The following is a 27089-nucleotide window of genomic DNA, read 5'->3' on the forward strand; positions in this document are numbered from 1 at the left end:
AATGAAGCAGGGGTCTCTTTGATGCCTTTACATTTTAATGTAAGCTCCAGTGTTTGCGCTTCGTGTCTGAGTGAGAATGTGAAATGGTTGTATCAAATCTCAATGGCTTGTTCCAGTGGTTTTTAAGATGGCACAACGCAAGCTGTGGAAAACAGAGCACCGGAGACATAACTCTGCAGTGCTTACAGATGTTTAATGATAGGTTTAAGCAGACCTGCACACTCAAACTGAGGTCAGTTTAGAGTCGGATTTCACAGCACAATTTACTTATGCCTTTTACACAGAATGGGGATTTCAAAGTATTTATCAGTAGCTCCAGTGGCTGCGAAGCCAAGCACTGCAGGGGAACTGAGTTTTGAAAAAGCACATCAATATTATTTTGCCTCCTTTTTAGGAAGCAAGGGAAAGCTCTGGGCAGTTCATAGAATCATAGAATTGTTGTTGTTCTCGCGTCACTTCCCTTCAGAGCATAGGGGTTGAATGAAAACTTTGGGACATTCTCTTTACTTTCAAAGAGGAGAATGAATTATTTGGGAAGCGTTAGCTGTGTGAATCTCAGCCCCTGAGCGTGTCAAGTTAAGACAGGGGTGGGGAACGTCAGGCCCGGGGGCCGTTTAAGGCCCGCGAAATCATTTGTCCTGGCCCTTTGTGGGTCATGGCAGATCTCTAGCTCAGAAGGATCTAAGACTGGCGATCCGCCCCCTCCCGTGGTCAGGAATAGCCTCTATTCGAGGCAGATGTGAGTTTGTTTTGCAGAGAAAAGGAACCCTTTTCCCCCTTGCAGAAGAGTTGTTAGCTATGGAGCTGCTAGGACCGCCCAAGAAACTGTATTAACCCTCTCCCACCCGGGCCATGGAGAAACGTATTTCCTCCGTACTACAAGAGGGCTGGGAGCAGAAGAGACGACAATTTTGTATGGCCCGCGAATGATGTTATAAATATCCAAATGGCCCTTGGCAGAAAAAAGGTTCCCCACCCCTGAGTTAAGAGCACACAAAGGTTGTGTCTGTACTCTGCACGAGCTTTTCTAGCACAAGGTGGGGAAGTTCCTCAGGGTTGTTCCTTCTTACTCTGGTAACGTCCTCTGCTACTCTTTGCACAGGACACAAAGTCCATGTACACAAAAGGCACTCCTGATTGGACTACGGGAGGTACCCACAGCCCTCATGGGCATTGTGTTGTAGCTTTTCCCTCACAAGTTGGAGTGCTAGTCCCTGGAGGGAGGCAGCAGGGGTTCCCCCCGCTCCCACCTTTCATTTCCTGCCGCCGGTCATAGTGGTGGAAGAAAAAATTAAAAAATAGTCATTGGGCCAATGGTGTGGTGTCATATCTGGGGAAAACCCCAGAGGTTTTGGCAGTCACTTCTAGGAATTGTTGAAGACTATAATTTTACATTTTGGGTGATTTCTAGAAAGGTGTGACATCACTTCTTGGTTTCCCCCCGGAAGTCACATCACACTGTTGCTGATGCCCCCTCCCCCCCGTCTCCTGCTGGTGGCCAGGCAACCCTAAACCCAAACCAACGCGGGGGTGTCGGTGGGGGTTGGGCCACGGCCCTTCATCATGAGGTGATCTGCTTTTGAACACAGGCTGGAGCCTTTCTTCTCTCAAACAGCTCAGCTACCATGATAAAGCCGCAGAGGGGTTGGATCCAAAGGTGCCGATCTTCTGGTTTAATGACACTTAGGCTAATGTAGTGGCACTCCTCTTGGTGTAGGAGGGTGCAATTTTTGTTGATTGTACACACACAATAGGAGCCCTGTGGTGCAGAGTGGTAAGCTGCAGTACTGCAGTCTAAGCTCTGCTCATGACCTGAGTTCGATCCTGATGGAAGTTGGTTTCCGGTAGCCGGCTCAAGGTTAACTCAGCCTTCTATCCTTCTGAGGTTGGTAAAATGAGTACCCAGCTTGCTGGGGGTAAAGGGAAGATGACTGGGGAAGGCACTGGCAAACCACCCCGTAAACAAAGTCTGCCTAGTAAACGCTGCGATGTGATGTCACCCCATGGGTCAGGAATAACCCAGTGCTTGCACAGGGGTCCTTTACCTTTTTTTACACACACATATATTCTGCAGACTGCAATTTTGCTACCCCGCTTTTCTTTAGGGTCTCTTGAACCCCCAGGAATTGAATTGAAAGGAGTTCAAGGGGCTACAACAGGAGAAAGGAGGCAGGAAAGTCCCACTTCCCTCTCCGTGTGGTGATTTAGATCCACCCAAGGCTGTTCCTAGTGCATATTCGGGGGCGGGGGGAGAGATTAGTTTTAAAATTGACGCGTGTGTAGGTGAAGGAATGTATATGACTTGCTCCTGTCCATGGAAGCCAGAGCCCCCATGATCAAAATAACAGTTTTGAATAACTTTGACTGTAGAAAGGAAACCTGTAATTGCTTTCGTTATTCAGAGGGATCCTGTTCTGAATATACAGCCATAAAGAAGCTGCCTCAGTGCGGTCAGGTGGAATGAGCTGTATCCTTGACAATGTTCTTTCTTGTAACTGTTATTAATAATACCACATACAGCAGCAGTGAAAATGATTTTCACGTGTCATGGGAAATGCCTAATAGCTGCTGCAAAGTTTGTCTGTTCTGCACTCATTCTATGATGTGTATACATTGATTGTATGATTTATATACATTGATTCTATTTTTTAAGAGCTTGAATTATGGATGCCTGACAATTGGAATTTTCTTTTTCCCCAGAATCGTAATGAAATTAAAAATGGAACGATACTTCGATTAACTACATCACCAGTAAGTTGCTGACATATGTGCATTCCCTTGATTTTCTTGCTTTGTCCAATGGTGATAAGGTTTTGGTTTTACATGGCACTGAAGGAAGGGAGGGAGTCCATATTACTATGTCAGTGATCTTATATGTTACTTATTCAAGGGAGATCCTGGGATAAGGATTTTAAAAACTGGTTCAAAGTACATTGTGTACATCTCTGTTTAGTAGACAATAGCCTTCTATGCATGGCTGTTTCCCTCACGGTCACCCCTCCAGGTCTTTGTATTGATTATGCATGTCATTTCCGACCGTCAGAGTCGCCTCGCTCTCCCCCTGCATTTCCCTGTGTTTCCCTGCATTTTCAAATTCGAGATAAAACAGGTCCTTGAAAATGCGGGCAAAATGCAGGGAAAAGCAGGGGGAGAACTAGTCAACCTCTAATGGTTGGAAGCGGCAGGCATAATAAAAATAAAAAACCCGAAGTCGTCAGAGAGGGGTGACCGTGAGGGAAACATCCATGCATAAAAGGCCAATGGTTTCTGTATTTGGAGCATCTGTGAATGTCTGATTATTCTGGGTTGGGGTCCTGTGGAGATGCCGGGGGCATGGTGATCCTCCTCACAGTTTCCTTTCTTGGCAGAGACAGTAAAGTCCATAGTACAGCCATGATAATTCTATCTCCAGTGACACAGCACACCAAGATAAGGTCCCAACAGGTTTCCATAATTAAATGTCACTGCATTTAGAAACCAGGATAAAATGACTTCACAAAACCCTCAGGTTCTCCCCCCACCTTCACCTTCAGACCACTTCCTTACAAGAATTATCTTTGCTTTTCGAACAGCTGGGTGAGTTGTGATTTTTGTGAGACTGCGTCGTTATACATCCACCCCTTTTGTTTATTTCTTCTGCCGTATTTGCAAATTTCATGTAATTATTTATTAAGCTAGATTTTTTCCCTTTCTGAAACCTCTGCAGGCAAACTCAGTTTCCTAGGTTACAGCAAGAACAGCCTGATTCCCTCCCCCCGTTTTCTTTGCTCTTTCTATCTTTTCTATGAATCATTCCTCCTTTAGTTCTTAGAAACTCTATACTTCCTGCTTTCGCATCTTTGTTTTTTCCCCTCCGTCCTCCACATTCTCATCCTATATCTGTCCTTGTAATTCCAGTCTTTTAACAGGGACCTCTCTGTAGATTTTCTATCCCTTGTATGATGTTTCCAGCTGTCGCCTAACTTCAGAGTTCCTTCTGCCTCTTCCTCAGAATTGGCTTCAGGCACAAATGTAGGAGGCTACCATCCATAACCTTTTTTTTTTTTTAAAGGTTGTTGTTGTACTTCAACAGCACTGCTCATTCCATACCAAAGAATTTCTACAACCATAGGGAATTGATGAGAGCTGTTGACATGGTTTATAGCTAAATGTTTTCCATATCTTGCAGGGTAGATGAGCATAAAGACAGATGTAGAATTCAGAGAATGGTCACAGTAGGGTCTTTGTCCACAATGTGAATCTGGCCTCAAAATTAGTACTATGTACAGATTTGTTTGTTCTAGTATTATCTTACTGCGGGGGTGTTGAAATGAGGGAAACAAACATATGTACCCATCCAGTGTAAGGCTTTTTGGCATGCAAGTTATTTTCCATGCCAGAGATGGGTGTAATTCTTCAATCTTGCCCCTCCTCTCATATATTAGCCTGGCTGTCGTGTCCTCTTCTTTCAGGAGAGACACGTGTTTCATCTTGTTGAGGAATTTTTTTTATAAACAGTTAAAAAAAATACAAAAACTGCTCTTGGAGAAGGGAGCAATGTTGTTTAGGTAACTGGCACTAGCCTGTCCCTACCCTCTACAGCTGGCTTTTTCTTGGTTCAGCTTGTACCACAGCAAAAACCTGCCAAGCTGTGTTTTCAGGACTCAGTCCAAGATAGAGAGAAAAATGGTATATTTATTTAATGCTTTTACTTTATTCAGTATTTATTCTAACATTTCTCCAAAGAGTTACAGGGCAGCGTATGTGATTGCCAGCTCCATTTTCTCTTCACAGCAAGTCTGTGAGGTAGGTTAGGCTGAGGGGGAGTGACTGGCCCAGCGTCACAGATTGAGCTTCATAGCAGAGGGAAAAACAACATGGAGTCTCTGGCCTGGTGGAATGCTCTGTCGAATGAGACCCGGGCCCTGCAGGATCTTGTTCAGTTCCGCAGTGGCCTGTAAAACCGAGTTGCTCCTCTAGGCCCTATGGTTGAGGGCAGCAATGGTTCCATCATAACTGGCCTCCCTACATCACCTATACCACCTGGACTATTTGCAATATATACCACCTTATCGCTCCATCTCTGATGTTCTTGCCCACCGTGCCCTTCTCTCCTGACCGGTTGGATATTTCTACACTGAATGGTGCCTATGGATTAGTGCAGAAGAAGAAGAGTTGGTTTTTATACCTTGCTTTTCTCTACTTTTAAGGAGTCTCAAAATGGCTTACAGTCACCTTCTTTTTTCCTCCTAACAAGAAACACCTTGTTTCTCTCAGCCCCACGCACCTCACAAGAAACACCTTGTGACGTGGATAGGGCTGAGAGAATTCAGAGAGAACGGTGACTAGCCCAAGGTCACCCAGCAGCCATCATGTGTAGTAGTGGAAAATCAAACCCAGTTCTCCAGATTAGAGTCTGCTGCTCATGTGGAGGAGTGTATTTTTAGATTTAGAGTTTTAATAGAATCATTATGTATTATTAATATTATTATCACTACACTGTTATTTAAATGGATTGTATATGGTTTATTACTGTTGCAGTTCATGATGTAAGCCGTCCTGAGCCCAACTTTGGCCAGGGAGGGGCAGGATACAAATAAAATAAATAAACAGTCACAATAATTCCCCCCCTTTGCTTTTGGTGCCTCAGACTAACATCGTTACTCCACTGGAATTCAAAGAATAGGGAGGTCTAACCTCTCAGATCTCTCCAGTTTAACCACTGTGGGCCAAATTACATGTTATAGCAGCCATTGGTCCAATCCACGTTCACCGATGCCATTCTGGAGGGAAGCATAGTCGTTTAAAGTTGCCATTTTGGTAGCACCAGGCCATCCCCTCCCCGTGCCAAAACAGCTCCCCCCCTTGTTTTTAAGTGGCTACTTTTCCCTATAAAGTGATGTTGGTAGCAATGGGTTGGTTGGACCTGTGGCAACCACGGTGTGCACTTTGGCCTTGTACCTCCACCCTGGCACTTTCAGAAGGAACCATATTTTGAGTGTGTTCTTTCATTTTGCATGCCAGTGGGTGTGTAAATCAGATGTCTCATCTCGCTGTAGGGTTGCTTCTTGGGCATGCTAAACAATATGCTCAGATGTTGGATTTTGTGCAAACAGTTTGTCATCAGTTTTGGGGGATTTCATCCCCCACCCCTTTTATCTCTCTAGCAATGCAAGCTACAGCCAAAGTTGATCTAGTGATAATATCTCAGTCTGTAACCTTGGACAAGCTTGTTCCTGTATTCCCCGGTTAATTTCCTTTTTACTTACTTGAAAACATTTACACCTGAGGTTTTGGTATTTTTGTTTGGCTGGTATGCATAATCCAGTTGCAGAACTCAAGCCTAAACAGTTTTGCTAATGCTCAGGCAGGCTAAAAAATAAATAAATAAATAAATTAAAAAAAATGAAGTTCATTTCTACACTTACCAGTTTTTGACAGAGTTTGCTTGTTTCCAGCCTTCCAGTGCTTTAATAAAGTGTCAGTCAGCTCCTTGGTGCGGTGCAATTGAGTTGTTAGGATGAAAGGACAGCATGAAATGGATTACTTTTCATTAGTTAGTTTTGGTGTAGAGTGTAATGAATGAAGCTCTTCTTTGTTGCTTGCTTCCTTGGCTATGGGGGATTAGCCACATGGCTGCAGCTCTTACGAGTAGGGAGGATGTAACTAATGCATCTGTGTAACATAACAGGGGGTTCAATGTTGTGTGTTCATTAGGTCCCCATCATAAGACTGTGCTTGAGGCCTATTGCCAGCTTTTTTTCTTTCCCCCCTGTGGATACACTAATTTTCTTTCCATTCCTTCATCAATCGTTATTTTCAGTTTTATTTTAAGAGGCATGGGTATTAAAACATGGAATGGGTGTCATGGGCTAGACTAGCGGATACTTGCATCAATATATGCCAGTTTCGTTTGAATTCTGCCCTCGCTGGGTTCCAGAATTGGGAAAAACTAGATTCTGCCTGCTCAAGGTTGACTCAGCCTTCCATCCTTCCGAGGGCGGTAAAATGAGCACCCAGCTTGCTGGGGGTAAAGGGAAGATGATTGGGGAAGGCACTGGCAAACCACCCCGTAAACAAAGTCTGCCTAGTCAATGTTGGGATGTGATCAGGAATGACCCAGCGCTTGCACAGGGGACCTTTACCTTTACTCTGTGTGTTCAAAAATACTCTTGGCTGTCATGCATACAACCAGTGTCTCTTCTCTTGTGCCCAATATGTACAGGAATCATTAGCCCATGAACAACAAAGCCCAGGCATGGTTTGGGATTTGCACTGACCAACACTGGTAGTCTATTTGTTTATATTTACTCAACCCTTGGGGTTTGTGTGTGTGTGTGTGTGTGTGTGTGTGTGTGAGAGAGAGAGAGAGAGAGAGAGAGAGAGAGAGTACTTTGGCCAGTTTTACTCTGCTGGGTCTTCCACTTGACTTAACCAACAGTTACCTGGGTTATGCTGTTAAAAATGCATTTTATTAGACATTGAAAAAGTTGCAGTGTGTTGTGCTCTATGCAATACATATCCTTTTTATCATTCACCTTTAATTCTTGTTCAGACAAGTTCAACGGCGATCACATTAAGGGTATTACTGTCACTGAAATGAGAATGTGTACCGATGTGGAATGTACTTTAGTGTGTCCACGTACACTGCAAGGCAAGTGTTGGGCATAAGTAAATGACAGATGGTGTGTTGGTGGGTCCAGAAAGAAACCTCCCTGCATGCACGCACAAAACCTTGTGTTCACTTAGCAATTTCTGTACAACCTGTCTCTTGATCTCTTGGGATTTAGGTTGGGCAGCAAGTGTTTAGACTTGTCAAGGTTACACCCTGACCTGGATGGCTCAGGCTAGACTGATCTCATCAGATCTGGGAAGCTAAACAAAGTTGGCCCTTGGTGTTTGGATGGGAGACCACCAAGGAAGTCCAGGGTTGTTATACAGAGTCAGGCAATGGCAAACCACCTCTGCACATCTCTTGTTTTGAAAACCGTACTGGGGTCTCCATAATGGCTGCAACCAGACAGCACTTTCCACCACCAAGGTTATGCCATGCACTGAATGGGAGCATCATACGTAAAGGGATGGTTTATTGGACAGAGCTAGGCACATGCTCCATGAAAATGGACATGGATATTTTTTATAAAACACTCTTGTTCATTGACTTCACCCGTTGATGCTGAAATCAGCGACAATCTTCCCTAACAACTGCAGTGTGCATTAGTTGTGAGACATGCAGCCCATTTTTCTTCTTTATCAGACAACAGCTAAGAAGCTGTTTACAAAGGACCGTGTGTTCTGTTGCTTTAAGAACTATCTTGCTACGTGAAGACAGATTACCAGTCTATAAACTGGGATTTAAAAAAAGCATTTACGAATGGGTTTTTTGATTCCTTTTCAGAAACTATACTTTTATCCCAGCCACATGCTGCAAACACAGCAGTGAACCGATTTCCAGTGCACAAAAGATGGCTAATATGTGCCACTGGAATAGGTAGGATCATGTTGAGCCGTCAAGGCATCCAATCAGTATCACAGAGCAGGGAATGCAGTGGGTGTTAGAGAAGCTGCAGATGACAGAAAGGAAGAGAGATCTGCTGAAGGGGGGGGGAAATCATGGAAATCAGCATGAGCTCACAGAAAGAACCCATAAGTATTATGCATGTGTGAATGCAGCCAGTTCTCAAGTGATGTACGAATGCTTTCAGATGCTGCCTTTCAGCATGTCAATGTGCAGAGCATTACTGGAGCGCCTGGTCTCATGGCAGGAGTTCAGGAGTCAGCATGAGCTGATGTCGCCTTATTTGGCACTGCAGCCCAAGTGGGTACTTGTGAGTTCAGCATGGAGCTCTATCAACCATGCGCTGTGAGCTACCAGTGTCATCCTAATGACAACAGCAATACATATGTCTGCATCAACACTGCCACAAACTGTTCCAGGGACCTCAATCAACGCTGAAATCAAACTGCAAGGTGAAGCATCCATTAGGGCTCCCAGTGAGATGGTTGAATGCTGGCTGTGAGAAGGTCACAGCCAAGGATAACAATGAAGAAGAAGAGTTGGTTTTTATATGCCTACTTTCTCTTCCACTTAAGGCAGAATCTAACTGGTTTACAATCACCTTCCCTTCTCCTCCCCACAACAGACAACCCTGTGAGGTAGGTGGGGCTGAGAGATTTCAAAGAGAACTGTGACTATCCCAAGGTCACCCAGCTGGCTTCAGGTAGAGGAATGGGGAAACCAACCCGGTTCACCAGATTTATCTTCCGCTGCTCATGTGGCGTGGGGAATCAAACCCGGTTCTCCAGATCAGAGTCCACCGCTCCAAACCACCAGTCTTAACCACTACACACTACACCAGGAAGCATGGGCAGGGTTAAGTGTAAAAAGTAAAGGCAAAAAGCCTCTGTCACTGACATAAACTTTTTGTGTGTGTAGCAAGTGCAGTGTAAAGCATTTTAGGGATTGACAAATCAGGTGCACGTTAAAAATCCCAACTCCTTAAAAAAAGCAAACAAAGAAAAACCTAGGCATGCACCTGTTTGGAAAGTAAGCAAAATATGTCAACATGCAATAATTTCAAGGGAATAGCTCTCTTATGTTTGAAGAAGAGGAAAAAGAATGGAAAGTCAATACTGTTTCATAAAGAGAAGATGACAGAATTGTACATGACAGAATTGTACAATGACCACACGTTTTTTGGCTGTACACTCAGGCTGCTTATTGTACAAATGCAATTATGAATATTTTTCCATCTGCAAACTCAATCCATCCTTCAGGTGATCCTTTTTCACTGAGACTAAGAAATCAGCATTTTAAAAATACCATTTGTACTATTGCACAAAATGGAACAAATAGTAATAATAAATAATCATCAACAATCAAACTCTTATGAACAACCAGTTTTATAACGAGTATCTTGAAACAAAAAATGGGCCTATATATACAGATAACAGTGGAACAAAAATATTTTAATAATAAATAGAAAAGACTTAAAATGTTTACACATGGTCATTTGACTTGTGTGTGTGTGTGTGTGTGTGTGTGTGTGTATTCAGTTATGTCCATTATTTAATTGAGATTTTTGTTTGGGTTTTGTTTGGGGGGGGGTGGAAGTTGATTTTAAAATCATTGTCCCAAAATTAAAGTTACATTTCCAAGATTTTGGGTTCAGTCTCATGGAAGATTTCTTTAGTGCAAGCAGAAGCACTAAAGTTACACCTTGCTGTCTGTCTGTGCAAAGTGATTGTATCCCCATGCAGAAGACGTAGCACAAGTTATTTTTTCTGATACAATTTCAAGAGCAAATGAAATTACACCAAACTGTTGTATGTTCCATTGCTCCATATGCACATTGTTATTTTGTTAAAAATTGTATTGAAGTGCTAAGTGGTGCCGTAGCCAATGTAGTGTTTGTGCAAGTAAAGCTGTGGTAAGTACTTGTTTCTTTCCACTCAAGCATTGCTAGATCCAAACCATTAAAAATTGTGACACGTAAGACAGGTAAATTGTAGGAAGCAGTGCTTTCAGAAGGCGATAAGCATCTTTCAGGGCAAGAATTTTGTCCTGCTTTGAAGAACAATTTCTTGAAATGGGAAAAAGTTCTCTGTTTTGTGCTCTTAATACCCTTTTCTCGACAGAGGAAAAAAATTGTGGGTTCAAAGCGTGGAAATGAAGCATGTGTTACAAACAAAATCCTCTGTGTGTGTGTCTGGTCAATGATTGCTTGATTGTTTGTGTTACTCAGCTGTCAAAACACTATGAAAACTGTTATTTCACTGTGTCATTTTGGAATTGCACATAAAAGTGAGCCTTTCTGGAAAAGGTAGATGATGGTGGTAAAAATGGGGGCCTATTATTACCTGGTAGTGCAAAGCCTCTGTTACGTCCATCACCTTTGTGTCCGTTCCTTAGATGAGCCCCCCACACATAAACTTCAAAATGTCTCATGCAGTCATTCTAAAGGTTGTTTCTATTGACCATGTGTTAAAAAACCCCAATACATTGTTAATTATCCGAGTATATTTTGTAAGGCTGTTATAATTCAAACTGAAGTAATCGTAAATTAATACTGCGTTTTAAACCGTCTTCAACTTCTTTCTTTCCTTCATGGTGCTTCTGAATGTGAAAATATCACAATGGGACGTTGAAATTGCAGGTCTTTTCCACAGGGTATCAGAAAAGTGTTATCTTTTTGAGACAGGATGGTATTTTAGTGAGATTGAAAGTTCCTTTTTCCAGCGCTGAGGAGGAGAAGGAATGTGGATGTTACATTCCCTATTACATCCGTGGACCAGACTGCGTATTTAAACTAGGGAAAGCGCTTTTACATGGTTGCTGCTTCCCCCCCCCCCCATGAGAGCAGCATTCCTGTTACCTTAGAAAATCAGCTGTGGCCTCGCTCTGATTGCCAGCCCCCGCAGCAAATATGACATTGTTACTAAAAGTAAAAAAATTCCAAGTCAAGGCTGAAAAAAGTCTTCTTTTAATGAAAAATATATTTTTCTATCAAAAGAGGACTGCAATTTCTATCAAAAGAGGATTTATGAAAGCTATGCTTGTGACATTGCTCAAAAATGTTTGTATTCCCATATTGTTATATGAACAAGTTTATGCAGAACGTTGTCTTGGTAATCCCATCGCTGCAGTGTTGTAAACATATGTCTAATTTTTCATATTTGGACATTTAATACGTTTATGTGAATCTGTTTGCAGTGGATCAGTGGGTTCTTAGGGGAACCAGTATCAGAAAGTTACTTGCTCCCGGCAGCCTATTGGAGAACTGCAAGAATAGATTGGGGGTTTGTCAGCCTCCAGTCCTGCAGAAGAAAGAAATTTTGACAGGAACCCCCCCCCCCATTCAATACAGGCATGCCTTGTTTTATTGTGGTTCTCTTTATTGCACTTCACAGATATTGCATTTTCAAGCAAGTCTATCGGTGCCATTTTTCCAGCAGCATTTGCTCACTTCGTGTCTCTGTGTCACATTTTGGTAATTCTCGCAATATTTCCAATTTTTCAGTATTTCAGTATATTGGGGTTTTTTAGACATAATGCTATTTTGCACTTAATAGACTACAGTATAGTGTAAACATTACTTTTACAAGCATGGGGGGGAATTGTGTGACTTGCTTCATTGCGACATTCGCATTATTGCAGTGATCTGGAATCGAACCCACAATATCTCTGAGGTATGCGTGTATATAGTGTGCATTCAGGAAAGTACAGCTGGTGGGAGTTTGTCTTGACAGGCAGACAGTCATCCGACAAATGGAACGGAATGGTCCACTCAATCTATACTGGGGGAGCCATTTTATGAGTAGGCTTTTTCTGGAAGTTGAAGAGGATTGGAGAATAATAATAAACCATTGTTTAAGCAATGGGTCTTGATGATCCATACTAATCCTGAGCTTTAAATTTAAGGCAGAGTCAAATGGCACAATAAATATGTAAAGAAACCATATGTTCTGTTGCTTTGTGTGTTCTGAAATGTGGTTAAATTGTGGCGGTCTTTCTGATTGTCTGGAACTGCCGACTCAGCTATTGCATGACCAGCAGGAGTAGGAGGAGGCTGTGAGGAGGTACCTGAGCAGCATGTAGGGTTGCCAACCTCCAGGTGGTACCGAGATCTGCTATTGCAATTGATCTCCAGCCAACCAAGATCAGTTCCCCTGAAGAAAGTGGCTGCTTTGGAGGGTGGACTCTATGGCATTATACCCTGATGAGGTCCCTCCCCAAACCCCACCCTCCCCAGGCCTCACCCCCAAAATCTCCAGGCATTTTCCAGCCCAGAGCTGGCAATCCTAGTGACGAACTGGAGTTCTCATGCTGGCGCTGTCGGGGGCAGTCTTCTAAATGCAACATGAGTTCGATCTGTGGGCGCATTAACTGACTCATGAAACTATGAACTCATGTTTCTGCAATGGATCCATAATCAGTGGCAGCTATCTCCCGTGCAGCTACATTGCTGAGGATTAACCTTGCTGTTGTCATGTGAGTGAGTCACTGGAGTCCCAGGAATAGGTTAGCGTGGGCTCGGGAGGGATGCAAGATGTGCAGTGTCCTTGTCTGATGGCCCATCTGCAGATGGATGAGCTTTGGGGATCCTGCTTCAGAAAGAGCATGGGGATCCTCAGCGTTCTTATCAGTGCCCTAACCCTGGTATTGGAGAGGGCCAGTACTTGCATGTGTTGCTCAGTAAAGCTTGACGAGAGAGGGTAACAACATCATCTCCACCCTGAGACTTACGACTTGGCACTTTTGGATCGCTTGGCATATTCTTCTGGTGCGCTGTTTTACTCTGCAGCCGAAGCCACGGTTCTGGAAAATGCCCCTGCATGCCTTCAACCAGGAAGTCCTATGGTTATACAGGAACTGATCTTCTGCGTGTTCTTCAGCCAAAAATTTGAACTCTGTTTCCTGAACCGTTGGCTATATTTTTGAATACTTGTTGAAGTTCCCACATTCTAGCCCCTTCTTCTGTTAAGGTTCATTTAGCTGCCATCTCAACTAGTCATGACCCTTACTGGAGGGAAGTCTGTGTTCTCTTCCAGTGTGAAACCAAACAGTTTGTGAAGGGTCTTTTAAATCTTTATCACCTTGCTTAACCTCAGTGTCACAATGGAGTGTCGCCTTAGTTCTGTTCAAACTTATATGTAAGCCTTTTGAATCCAGGCATCTCATACCTTCTTGATGCTCTGCTTTTAGGACGATAGTTTGAATAGCTGCAGGATGAATTTATACAGTTAGTGAGTTAGCCCTGCAAGGAGAACCTCGTTAAAATTCGCAATGGTAACGGGTCCTATACACTAGCTTGGCGTTCCAGCCCAAGGTTGTCTCACAACAACATATATTCCAGGGCAAATTTCCCCCAGTGTTCTGCCCTATTCCTTCCAATGACCCTGCTTGCCTTAAATATGTGCTGTGCCTCCTTATCTTTTTTACAGAGGACACAGGAATTCTGCAAGAACCGACATTTTTTATTTACCATTTTGGTCCTAGAAAGGGACTGTAGACTCCTCACAAACAGTTTCCTGGGGAACGGTCCATCCACCATTAGGGCTGTCGATTCGGTTCGTCCCGAAGCAAAAAACAGCCGAATTTCCCCCGATTCGGCGGTTTTTCGGTTCATATTGAACCGAACTCAAAAAAGGAGGGAAAATGGGGAGCCGAATTCAGCGAGTTCGGGGTGTTCGCAAATAAATTTGGCAAATTCGGTCCCTTTAAACAGATCCAGCTGGGAGGCACAGATCTGTCCCCCCCCCCCCGTGCGCGCCTTCCCGGGACTTCCCTGAAGGCGCATGGGAGGCCCTTTAAACATCTGCGCCTTCTAGCTGGAAGGCGCAGATGTTTAAAGGGCCCCCCGCGTGCCTTCAGGGAAGTCCCGGGAAGGCCCGCGGGGGGGGGGCGAATTTCCCCCCTGAACTCCGGATCTTGCGCCGAAGTTCACGAATCCGAAGCGGGGGAGTTCGGACTTCGGCACGTCCCGAATTTAAATGGGCTGAATTTTGCCGAAGCCGAACTTTCCGAATATTTTTTTCAATAGCCCTATCCACCATTATTCACTGCTTAGAGGTGGTGAATGTGCCGTGCTCTGTATAGTTCTCAGCCCCTTCCACCAGGACATGTGCACCTTCTTCTGGCTTTCTCTGAGGTCTGCCAGTGGAGGATATTTGAACACATGAACGCATGAAGCTGCCTTATACTGAATCAGGCCCTTGGTCCATCAAAGTCAGTATTGTCTGCTCAGACTGGCAGCGGCTCTCCAGGGTCTCAGGTAGAGGTCTTTCACATCACCAACTTGCCTAGTCCCTTTAACTGGAGATGCCGGGGATTGAACCTGGGACCTTCTGCATGCCAAGCAGATGTTCTACCACTGAGCCACGGCACCTCCCCAGAGTGGCCACCTCATCTTCCATCTCTGTAAAGCACTACTTTGTGGATGTCAGCACAAGACACAAAGCAACTATTGGGAAGGCAGTTCCCCATAGCCTCTTCAGCTGTGAGGTTCACACCCACACTCTCAGTAAGTCAGCTTGCTAGTCTCCCAAGGGTGGAATCACACAGTAACCACAGTGAAAACAGGGTTGTGCATATCTGCAACTGTTGTGCATCTTGATCTTCTGTGCAATTATATGTTCCTTCCTAGCCTGCTGTGTCATACTCTTGTGTGGGTCTCCAGAGGCAGCATGGAGAGAACTGGCAGAATGAGTTCTTTCCTTGTCAGGTCAGGCAGGAAAACTGCTGAGGGGAGGGGAAGAATGCCTTGTCTTCTAGAAAGCTCTGGGAGTGTTCTCCAGCCTGAACTTGCACAGAAGACCCATTCAGTGAACAATAGCCACAGGTGAGACCAAATCTGTTTAATATGCAGTTATCATATATCTAAGGCGCCCCGTGGCGCAGAGTGGTAAGCTGCAGAGTCCAAGCTCTGCTCATGACCTGAGTTCGAAACCAACAGAAGTTGGTTTCAGGTAGCCGGCTCAAGGTTGACTCAGCCTTCCATCCTTCCGAGGTCAGTAAAATGAGTACCCAGCTTGCTGGGGGTAAAGGGAAGATGACTGGGGAAGGCACTGGCAAACCACCCCATAAACAACGTCTGCCTAGTAAACGCTGGGATGTGACGTCACCTCATGGGTCAGGAATGACCCGGTGCTTGCACAGGGGACCTTACTTTTACCTTTATCATATATCTAAGATGATTATTCCCTCTGACTCTAATGAATGTTGGTGGGCTCTACTACTACCAACTGGATATTGTAGAAAGCTGCACATGAAGGAAGCTCATTTGTCCATAAGCTACTGGGCAGTGGATTTACCCCAGTCTCAGAAAGAGGAAAGAAAGCCCATTCTCAGGTGGAGAATTGGAGCCATTTCACCAGAAGGGCACTTGTGCTCATGCATTATGTTCACCAGGGAACAAGTTTGAGCACTTTGCTCTTCCACCTGTATGCAGTGCAGAGAGCAAAGATTTGCTGATTTGAAAACAACAACAACAACCATGGTTTTGGTGATGTCCAAATTTGGGCTCCTTTGGTTTATCCATCTGAATGCAGCCTACTCATCTACCCTTGGTTTTGCTGACCACAAGAAGCAAGACATCTAAAAGCTTGGTGTGTGGATGCTGGTGCATGTCCCTATTTTCCCCAAATACAAGTTGTTCAGTTGGCTTACCAGACAAATGCAGTTTGACCTCAACTTTCCCTTTTGTTATCTACACAGGGCAGCAAAGTCAGCCCTTTGCTAATTGGTATTTTATCTGTTAATTCACCAGAAGTCAAATACCTGACTTAGCAACAAGTAGAGGTATGAAGTCTTTTTTATCAAGAATAGCAATCTCCTGTCTGTCCCTATCTTTAGGAGCTTGTCCCAGGGCAGTTCTCTTGAGACAGAACTGACTGCACCTTTTAAATCTAGAAAGGCCGCCAATAATTTAGTACCCTTCCCACTGTTATATTTATTTACCAAATGCGCTCAGATGGTCCAGTGATGATTTCCCTTGGCGGAAATCAGATTGTTCCGGTCCTAAAATTTCCCCCTCTGCCATCCACAAAGTGAGTTTGTTTACAAGATATCTAGTGTATCATTTTCCTATTATGAAGAGCAGACATTTGGGGCAAAGTCAGCCCAAATCAGACAGGCCTTATGGGAGTCACTGAGAGAGAACTTTGTACGCATTTTCCCCATGGGGTTCCTCCTTGTATCTTTTCCAGAACTGGGCATGTTGCTCAGAGTAAATTAATTCTTTTCAAACAGCAGCATTCTTTTTCACATTTCCTAATTTTTTTTTTTTAATGTCAAATCTCCTTGTGGATGGTGCTTTTTAAGGAGGAAAAGTGTCTTGGAAGTCAACATTATTGTGTCCTAATGAGCTGCTCTCTCTGCTGTCCTGCCTGGATCATAAATTGCTAAGAGCTCCTTGGAAACAGCTCTCAGCACATGTCCTGTAGGTGTAATTTCTAATGCCATGACGATAGAGAAGACCGTGTTGCACGAGGATGCACATCAAATACTATGGCAACGGGAGCTGGGCTCCGGGAAGGCTCTGCACCATGTGAAGCAATGTTTCCCTCTATCAGTCGTGACGGCAACAAATGTAACCCCTGGCCAGTTTCCACATGAGACAGCTTAACAGTGTGTTCGCCAGAGAGAAATATTTGTTCAGTCTGTAATCACGATACATCTGTTCTGTTTTTGTTGGTTCTGTTTTGTAGAGCCTTACTGCACTAATTCCGGAAGGTAGTTTGTAAATGAGATACCACCACTTGGAAAACTTCAAGAGCTGTGTGGATTTTCTCTCAGATTTCAAAAAATTATAGCAGCTTTATGCTATAGCTTAAGTAACTATCCACAGTTACGATTTTTAATATGATTGTTTCCCCCCAAGTGCTCAAATCACTACATAATTTTCACCCTTCCTCCATGATGCTCAGGCATACATTGTTCTACTTTCCTCTAATTTATCCTCTCAACCACCCATGTACCATGGGCCAGGCTGAAAAAGAATGTGTGACCTAAGGTAAGCCAGTGAGTTTTATCATGAGAGGGATTTTGAACCGAAGTCTTCAGGCTTAATCAAATATTCACCATTATACCATCACTGGTTCTTGACAACAAGATTGTCACCTGAAAAATACTGTCATCCCCATCTTACATAGTGGTGTGAAGTTGAGTCAGGGCAAGTGGTTTGCTTGGGGTCACTCTCTGATAGTGTGGCTGAGATGAGAATTGAACTGACTACTTCCTTGCCTTAAACCGCACCAATAACGACTCCATTGCGCCTGTATATTAGAGTGTTCTATAATCCTGATTTCAAGATGGCGCATTATGAGGGCCCACAGGGGATATGGATTTTATAGCACTGTGCAGGGTTATGGCTACGACCAGGGTGAGAGGATGCAGGGGAGAATGCAATACAAGAGCATTGGTGCTGAGAGAATTTTCACTTCCAGGCCAGGAGGTGGAGATAATAGTTGGACCCCCCCAAAAGCATGTGTCCTTAGTTGAGAAGTAAATATATAACATGACATTAGTGACAGAGGTTTGATACTCCAAGTGTTCAATCAATCAATCTTTATTAAAAACAGTCATAGACCAGCACAGCTCTTCACAATTTACCATTAAAACCTTTATCTCTACCCACAGGTTAATACAAATAGTAAAAAAAAGTTGTTTGTACTCTTTGCAAACTATATAAACTACCCATTAAAATTATCGACATGCCGGTGTTCTCAGCAGCATCTGACGAATTCTACAGGCCGCTGCACAAAACTTAGCTGTTCCTAATGTAACCTGTGGATTTTTGTCTATAAGCAACATTTTAGTACGCTCCTGACCTGAATGGCTGGAATGCCTACTAAGCCAGGGGGAGATAAACTTAGAACAAACCTCTTGATATAATGGACAGCACAGTAGAACGTGCTCTGTTGTTTCAATTTCCTTTAAAGCACAGGGGCATACTCTGTCCTCCAAGGGAACCTTTCTGTATCTCCCATCCACAAACGCCGAGGGGAGAGCTTGGCATCTGGCAAGGGTGAATGCTTTCCCATATCTAAAGATCTCTAATTGGGAGAGGTAGGCAGCAGGAGAGGCTACGTATCTGGACTGTTCTGCTGACAGGAAAGTTGGTGCCTTCTGTAGATTTTTTGGCGCTACATATACATACTCCAAGTGTTTAATAGCCACTCATTTGGATATGGGAGGGAACACAGAATGGTATAGCCTGATCTCATCAGACCTCAGAACCTAAGCAGGGTTGGTAATTAGATGGGAGACCACTAAGAAAGGCTCTGAAGAAGAAGGCTTGACAGTACTTACAGTTTTGGAGGGGGAGCATGATGAAGAAACTTTTGTAGCCTTAGAAAAAGTGGTGGGTTGTGCTGAATGCCCAAGAATGCCTGTTGAAATTTAGAACAACCCCTGTTGCTTCTTTCTCCTTTCCCCTTCAAATATGGTTCTTCTTATCCACCCTCCCAGAACTTCTGTTTTCACTTCAATCTCTCCACTCATCATGCCACTCTACATAAATCTCCTTGTTCGCTGTGCTGATGGATTGGATCCCACAGATCTGTTCCACAAACAGTGGTGGTTTCCTCTGGTCGAAAGAACCTTCCCCTGTCGCAGGATATCTTGCAACAGTTGAAAACTCCCTTGCACCTGAGGAAGATGCTTCCACTAGGAAATTAAATCGGCAGGTCAGAACTTAGTATTTCTTCACGACCGTGGTAGAACCTTGGCTCCGTTCCTCCTGATTTGAACTCTGTGTAACCTACTTTGGGGATGAGTTTCTCTTGCTGCTTCATTATCCTTGATTCTCTGTTCATTTAATGTTGTTACCGAGTTGTCCCTTTCCTTTAATTACCAGCTGACTGGGATCTTCACCACTATTCTTTGCTCCAACCACTTCTCCTTCCCCTTGGCTCTGACTGTCTTGGAATCCTAGCCGAGCAGCCGGTTCTCTTTCAATCTCAGTTCTCTTGTTGACTACAGGGAACCTACTCTAGCAAACAGATTACATTCTTTCCTTTAAACATTGATCTTCAGCAAAATAAATAAGAATTGTCCTAATGTTTAAACATGCCTGTGCCCTCAGTATGGGGCACTTTATTTGTGTACTGAGTAGAGATTTAACATTTTTTAAATTTCATTTTTTGGTGGGGGAAAAACCCTTTGCCTCCTCTGGGGAGGGGGAACAGAAATTTGGAGTGAGGGAGAATTGAAATATATGCAATACTTTCCTATAAAACCTAATGTTATTTTACTGATTTATCCACATAAAATGCATCGTGTTGGATCCAGTGCAAATTTTCTGCTTGTTCCATAGTTCTTATACAACAGGAACACAAGAGAGACACACCACTATAGCTGTTTGTATTAAGTCGAAGTTATTATATCCCCACTTGCTTTTCAAGATCCTGTGGGCACTCTGCTATATAGGGAGGAAAGCACTGGATGTTGCCCCCCAACGGGGCTGGTAAGAAGGAGCACAGCAGCACCTGGTTTTGCCCTGTGAGGAGCAGCATGGGCCCTGCCTGCCGGTCTACTCCTGCCGATAAATCATGTCCCACCTCCCCACGTTGATAAAGACTGGTTAGAGGAGCAGAGCAAGTTCTTATCAGTGGATTCATGACATTCTGGCTTCTGTGCGGATATCTAGGCCAGGGGTCTGCAAACTGCGGCTCCCGAGCCGCATGCGGCTCTTTGGCCCATTGAGTGTGGCTCTCCAAATGGCTCGGAACCCCTGCTCTCGCGCCTGCTCGTGCCGGCAGCCGGGCTGCAGAGCCGGCATGCCTGAGAGAGCGAGAGAGCTAGAGAGCAGGCGAGCGGGTGCGCTGTCTCTCTCCCACCCCCCACCCCCCGCCGTGGAGAATGGCCAGGTCCCCCTTTCCTTTGCCCTCAATGGTTGGGAGGCTAACACCTCCCCTCCCCTCTAGCCGCGCAATTGCTAGGCGGGCGGCTTGGCAGTTCCTGCCCCCCGCCTATCAGCTGTTGGGCAGGGCGGGCTTCCTTTGGTAGACCTGGCCTCCAGCTGAGTTCCAGTGGGAGGCCATGTCTATCCACTGGCTTTCTTGGCGGTAGACCTGGACTCCAAGGAGGGGAAAGTCCCCCTTCAGAGGCCAGGTCTATCAATTGGCTTCTATGGGCCTCCAGAGGCCAGGTCTACTGCCAAGAAAGCCAGTGGGTAGACCTGGCCTCCCAATGGAACTCAGCCGGAGGCCAGGTCTACCAACAGGCTTTTATGGCGGTAGACCAGGTCTCCAGATGAGGACTCCAGGCGGGGAGGGGGAAATGGCAGGGACTTACAATTTAATTTTTATCAATAAATAAGATCACTATTAAGTATGATATCAAGTTTTATTCAGTGTACCTATCGTTTAATTAAGACTTAAAACTTTAACTAAAGTTTATTAAGTTAATAAACAGTGTACCTACCTATATAGTTTAAGTTTAAGAAATTTGGCTCTCAAAAGAAATCTCAATCGTTGTACTGTTGATATTTGGCTCTTTTGACTAATGAGTTTGCTGACCTCTGATCTAGGCCAAGGGAGAGTCCAGTTGGAGCTGAAGATGGCGCATGAAGATGGGATGACATCACAGGATACGCATCAGGGACCCTTCAGGTCCTGCAAAATTGTCCACCGTTACACATCCATTGAATGAAACGTTTCTTCGTTACTTTAATGTTGTTTATCAGCCATTTGATAATCTTTGAAGCATGTCTGATGTTTGCTTTTTCATCAGATGAGTCCACTCACTGATAACCCCTGAAATTAAGGTCTTTAAAGTTTTTTTTCCCTGTTCTCTCCTTCTCTTTTTTTCTTCTGTGCTCTCTCTGGTGAGGCCCAAAATGCCGTGCTGCTCCACGAGAAGATCCAGTCTACTAGTATGGATGCCAAGCTGGAAGCACTGAAAGACTTAGCTGGGTATTCACGTGATGTAACGTTTGCCCAAGAATTCATAAACCTGGATGGTATTTCGCTACTTACACAGATGGTGGAAAGCGGCACCGAGTAAGTATTTTCATCCAGTGCAACTATTTTAGTCACATTTTCATACTACTGCTACTAAGAGAGGAGAGGCATAATTGCATTTGCTGCTCATTTAATTAATGCCATAATGCTCAATGTGTGGTTTCTGCACAAACTGTTGAGTGAATAGGACTTTTGCATTCACTGAACTAAAGAGGAGATTCTCTGCTTATAGCCATTATTTTGTTTTTGAAATTCTTAACACCTATCAGCATCCTCCAACCAGTTCTTACATACTGTAGAACAGATGTGTCAAACAAAAGGCCCGTAGGCTGGATCCAGCCCCTTGAGAGCTCTTATCCAACCCGCAAGCCAGCCAAGGCAGCCATACCCCCCCCCCCGGCACTCTCGATCTGGGCTGGCGAGGCATGGCCCACCCCGACCAAGTGAAATTTATGTCATATCCTGCGCTCATAACAATTAAGTTCGACACCCCTGCTGTGGTAGTATATGTCTCATTGCCGTTCAAGGTATAGGAAATGTGGGGCATACTAGTCAGTCCCAGGTAAACTGGCAGACTTTTTCAATTAAAATTTCTGGGTTAATCAAGAAAGCAGAAATGGACAGAGCGCGACTGAGTCTATGTTTCTAAATTTCTGATAACTGAGGCACATTCCTGAATTAAAATTTAGAGATGTGGGGTAAGTGCCATATACTTTGCATAGTAAACTAGAGGGGAAAGAGAGTTGGTTTTAGACTGGTGGTGCATTGGGATTTCACCCCTTTAGTACAAGCATCTCATTTTAGCACACATCTCCCACGGCAGTTGGGTTCTCGAAGGGAATTTGATGCTCACTGGAGGTGTTAAATATGCAGGGTATATGAGCAAATCTGGAAATTTCGACCTTCCCTTAAGAAACAGTGGCTATTTAAAGTTGAAATAAAAGTATCTGTTTAGTTAGCCACAGGAAATCTTTCTTTTCACAGCCTTTTGGAACACTGTCTCCCGGAAGGTAGGCAAAGGAAATCGAAATGATATCTTCTCAACCCAACCAAGTTTGCTTTTCCTAAAGAAACTGGGTTGTGTCCTGCCAATCATAGCTAAGCTTAGCTCAGTTAAGTGCAGGGCCTTTGTCTGTCCTAAAGGGCCCTTACTCCCTACAAGAGATTCTTCCTGTGGAGTAATTAGGGTTGCCGGGACCCCTCCAGCCACCTGCAGGGGTTGGGGGGGGGTAGTATTGCCAGATCCAGATTGAGAAACTCCTGGAGTTTTGGGGATGGAGCCTGGGGAGAACAGGAACCTTAGTGGAGTACAATGCCATAGAGTCCACCTTCCAAAGCATCCATTTTCTCCAGGGGAACTGATCTCTGTAGTCTGGAGATGAGCTGTAATTCCAGGGGATCCCCAGGTCCCACCTGGAGGCTGGCATCCCTAGAAGGAAGACTCCTTGTGCTGGAGAAGAGATCTGCGCTTAGCTGTGCAGAATGGCAGGATACGGCCCGCTAATGATTGATAAACTATAAGAAAAAGATATGTGCCCGTCACTGCTGTATATGCCTATTCCCAGAATGAGAGAAACTGTTAGGAAAGGTCTGGGTTGAATGGACCCTTCCCTTTATTCCTTAAATGGAAGCTGGGTGAAAGGTTGAAAGATAAAAACATGGGAAGGTGCTTAAAGATACTTAGGCTGGAGGGTTGATTGTATTTTATGCATGGCTCTTTCTTGTGCCGAGAGACTGATGGTAATTTGTGCTAAGCATTAATTCTCCTGAACCCATTATTCTGTCAACTAGAATTTAATTATTACATTGGGCTTCTCTTAGGCTGGATTCATTAGCAAATGCATTTTTTGGGGGGTTGTATGTGAGGGTCTGACAATATAAATAGTGTTTTATTCATTGCCAGACATGATAAAAACAAAGTATATCAATTTTGATAAATGGTACCTTAGCTAAGCACTCAAAAGGTATAAATGTACCATACCAGCACATACTTTGAATTTTGAAGCATTGAGCTGCTTCTACTTGGAGATGATTCTCTGTGCAGTTGTCATTGCTGCTGCAAATGCAATGGGCCTGGGGGGGGGCACACAGCCATGTCCTCCACAGTTTCTTGTCTCCGCCTCCCCTGGCTTCCATTACCCTCCTACCACCACTGGAGAATTGGTAATATCTAGATGGCTACAGAAATACAACAATCTACTGTATGGCTGTACTAGTCCCAATGAATTCCCAGCTTTCTTTTTTTTTTAAAGCAAGTCTCTAGCCCTTTTTGTTGCCAAGATATAACGGGAAAGGAGTATCTCCTTAACACAAATTGCTAGAGACTTTAGTTTTTTAATGAAACCTGGGAATTCAGAGGAAAGGGTAGACTGTGGCCACAGATTGTTATCGATGCAGTCTGAATGAGAATTGTACTCTTTGAAGACTTCTATAGACTAAGAGTGTAAGTCTTCTTAGGATTGTGTTGTATGTATTATAATATTGTAGCAATTTAGCCATTACTGTTTTTTTTAAAGCCCCAAAGACACCTCTGATGGCACAGCAGAGAAAATGGTGGATGTGGGGGGCTGAAGGAAGGGAGAGGCCGACAATGTGGGAGGGACTTTGGATAACAACACATTCCCATCCAGACTACCTGGTAATGTGTTTGGACTGTGCTCTTCTCCAAAAGCTTGGAGAAAATGCATGCTTGGGAAAGAGCACTTGGAGCACAATGTGGATGCTCAAATCAACAAAAAGTGCTGGAGTTTGGTAGCCAAAGTTGAGGAAAACCTCTGTGTGGAAGCAGCCTCAGATGCTATATAGATTCTGTTAGACAGATACTGAAATGTATAATTGGGAGGCATCCAGTGTTGGAAAATTATTATACATCCTTGTGCCCTGATGGTGGTGAAAAATGTACGTGTGCAAAACCGGTGTCACCAAAATACTTACAGAGCTGCTTTGTTTGTTTGTACAGGCAAACTTCATTTGCTAATAATTGATGTGTATAGCTTTGGCTTGTTACCAGGTTAAGCTAAAGCAGTATCAAGGAAGGGCAAGAGTTGAAGGGCAAGTTATATTTATTTATAATGCTGGCATTAAACTTCAGCCTTGGCTGACATCGACTGTTATCAGGATAAAAAGTTGCTTTCTTTGCTCTTCTGTAATGGTAGCTTAAGAGAACAAACTCTGCAGTTTACTTAGCTTAGCCTTAAGTTGTTGTTGCTATTTTCTACGCAGTAGCATAATGAGGGGGAGAGGACATGTCTCTATACATAGGAGTTTAAAATCTAAACATTTAGGTCAGACAGCAGGAGGAGGAAAGGGTGGGGCAAGGGTCGTACAGAATGAGGATGAGCAAAATAACTTTTTAGTTAGGTTCTCAGTCCCTGCAGCTTTCCTGTTCACAAAATGCGATGGCTTCACTCTCGTGTCTGCATTTTGATTTGCAAGGTCAGCTACAAAAACCTCAGCAGACAAGAAAGACTGGATTATTCCAGCCTGTAATGATATTGTGTGAATTCAATTTGCATTAATATTTTGGGAGGCAGGGAAATTTACAGGAACCCTGGAATGAGGACATATAATTGGAAATGAATTTTTTTGCATGTGGGGCAGGGGAGGAGTAGGCAGTCGAAATGGATCAAGCCAGGGTTGGCCCCTGCAGCACTACAGTCTAGCTCTGCAGGGCTTCGTCCTGGGCCAGCGGGTCCAATGGGTATTGGCTTACCTGTTGCCTCTTCTTCCTCTGCCACTGGTTAAGCTGACCCCCATCACTGGCTCTGCTGGCCAGGTCTGAGCTGAATATCCCTTGTAATGAGAGCCAGCGGGGTGTAGTGGTTAAGAACTGTGGACTCTAATCTGGAGAATCGGGATTGATTCCCCCAAATTAGAAACACTCTAATTTGGTGAACTGGGTTGGTTTCCCCACTCCTACACATGAAAGCCAGCTGGGTGACCTTGGCCCAGTCACAGTTCTCTTTGAGCTCTCTCAGCCTCACCTACCTCACAAGGGGAGAGGAAGGGAAGGTGATTGTAAGCCGATTTGATTCTTCCTTAAGTGGTAGAGAAAGTTGGCATTAAAAAACCAACTCTTCTTCCTCTTCTTTATTCTTCTTCTTCTTCTTCCTCTCCTTTCTTCTTCTTTCTTCTTCCTCTTCTTCTTTCTTCTTCCTCTTCTTCTGTACGTTAAATGGCCGGGCTGCCCCTGCTTTTGGAGGAGCCTGAAGACTGGGCACACTCCGTTTAAAAGGTAAAGGTGCAAGCACCGGGTCACTACTGATCCATGGGGTGACGTCACATCGCAACATTTACTAGGCAGACTATGTTTACTGGGTGGTTTGCCATTGCCTTCCCCAGTCATCTACACTCTATTTACAGCTTGTCAAAGACAACATCATATTGCTAGAAGGAAAGGTCCTGATTAATATTTCCATTAATATGCAGCAGTGGCAAACTACCTTTAAAAAATCAAAGTTTTTTGGTGGTGAAGATAAAACATACACTGACACTGTCAGCTTCCATTGCCTGTAGTTGTGATGGTTACAGCAAAAACACCATTTGCCTTTCAGAGTCCACTACTCTGTTCTCTTCGGATGCGAGCACGGCAGGAAAAGTCATCCTGCTGCTGCTGATCCCATTTAGCGTGAGCTGGTGCATCTGTTCAGTATGTGACAATGGTAGGCCCATCCCAGCTGTTCTGATTCATTTGGGAAGGGGTGGATTTCAGCCAAGGTGTAGTCTGTGCGTGAGCATTTCAGTGTGCACGATGAGTTGAACCCATCAAGCTTTTCTGCTGGCGGAAAGGGTGGGGGAGGTCTCCATTGACCACCCCCAAAAAAGTTATGCTAGGGATCATGGAAACCTGCATGTTCAAAAGCCATGTGGAATGGGGGCTGATTGCGTCTGTTGCTGAGCAGTGCCCGAGGGCTGACTTGTACAGTGTAAGGAGTATCCGTGCAGTCCTTAGCAGAATTAGAGGAAGAAGAGGAAGAAGAGTTGGTTTTTATATGCCGACTTTCCCTACCACTTAAAGGAGACTCAAACCAGCTTACAATCACCTTCCCTTCCCCTCCCCACAACAGACACCCTATGAGGTAGGTGGGGCTGAGAGAGCTCTAAGAGAGCTGTGACTAGCCCAAGGTCACCCAGCTAGCTTCATGTGTGGGAGTGGGGAAACCAACCCAGTTCACCAGATTAGCCTCCGCTGCTCATGTGGAGGAGTGGGGAATAAAACCCAGCTCTTCAGATCAGAGTCCACTGTTCCAAACCACCGCTCTTAACCACTACACCACACTAGCTCTCCTTCCACCCTTCTAAACTTGTTTGTTGAAGTCATTAGTCTTAGAAGGGTGCAATTCTGTTTATGATCGCACTGCGGGAATCCAGATTTCTTGCTTCTCTACTGAATACACACCCAGGAGTGTATTACAGGAGTAATGCGTGGCCAGCCAGGCAGAGTCAGGAAGGGTGGGTGTGTATGTCGCATCTTCAGCTAGAGTTATGATTCATCCCCTTTGTTTCCTGTGGAGCGGTTGGGCTTTATTCTCATCAGGAGGCACATCACAGATCGAGCTTCTTTCTTCTTGCTCTTACAAACACGCATCTGCCTGCCCACTGCAGATCTTAGTATCCTGAGTGGCTGCAGGGAGGAGAATGCCTCT

At 44.4% G+C, this 27089-nt stretch overlaps 1 protein-coding gene across 1 annotated transcript in view; it reads left to right on the forward strand.

Annotated features, from left to right (window-relative positions):
* ELMO1 (engulfment and cell motility 1) overlaps positions 1-27089 on the forward strand; it is a 344558-nt gene that overhangs the window by 47098 nt on the left and 270371 nt on the right. Inside the window, exons 4-5 of the mRNA XM_056857534.1 lie at positions 2701-2751; positions 21314-21483. Of these exons, the coding sequence (XP_056713512.1) occupies positions 2701-2751; positions 21314-21483 (221 nt within the window). The remainder of the gene's footprint in view (positions 1-2700; positions 2752-21313; positions 21484-27089) is intronic.

The sequence above is a fragment of the Euleptes europaea genome, chromosome 11 (genome assembly GCF_029931775.1).
Source record: "Euleptes europaea isolate rEulEur1 chromosome 11, rEulEur1.hap1, whole genome shotgun sequence".
NCBI classification, from domain to species: domain Eukaryota; kingdom Metazoa; phylum Chordata; class Lepidosauria; order Squamata; family Sphaerodactylidae; genus Euleptes; species Euleptes europaea.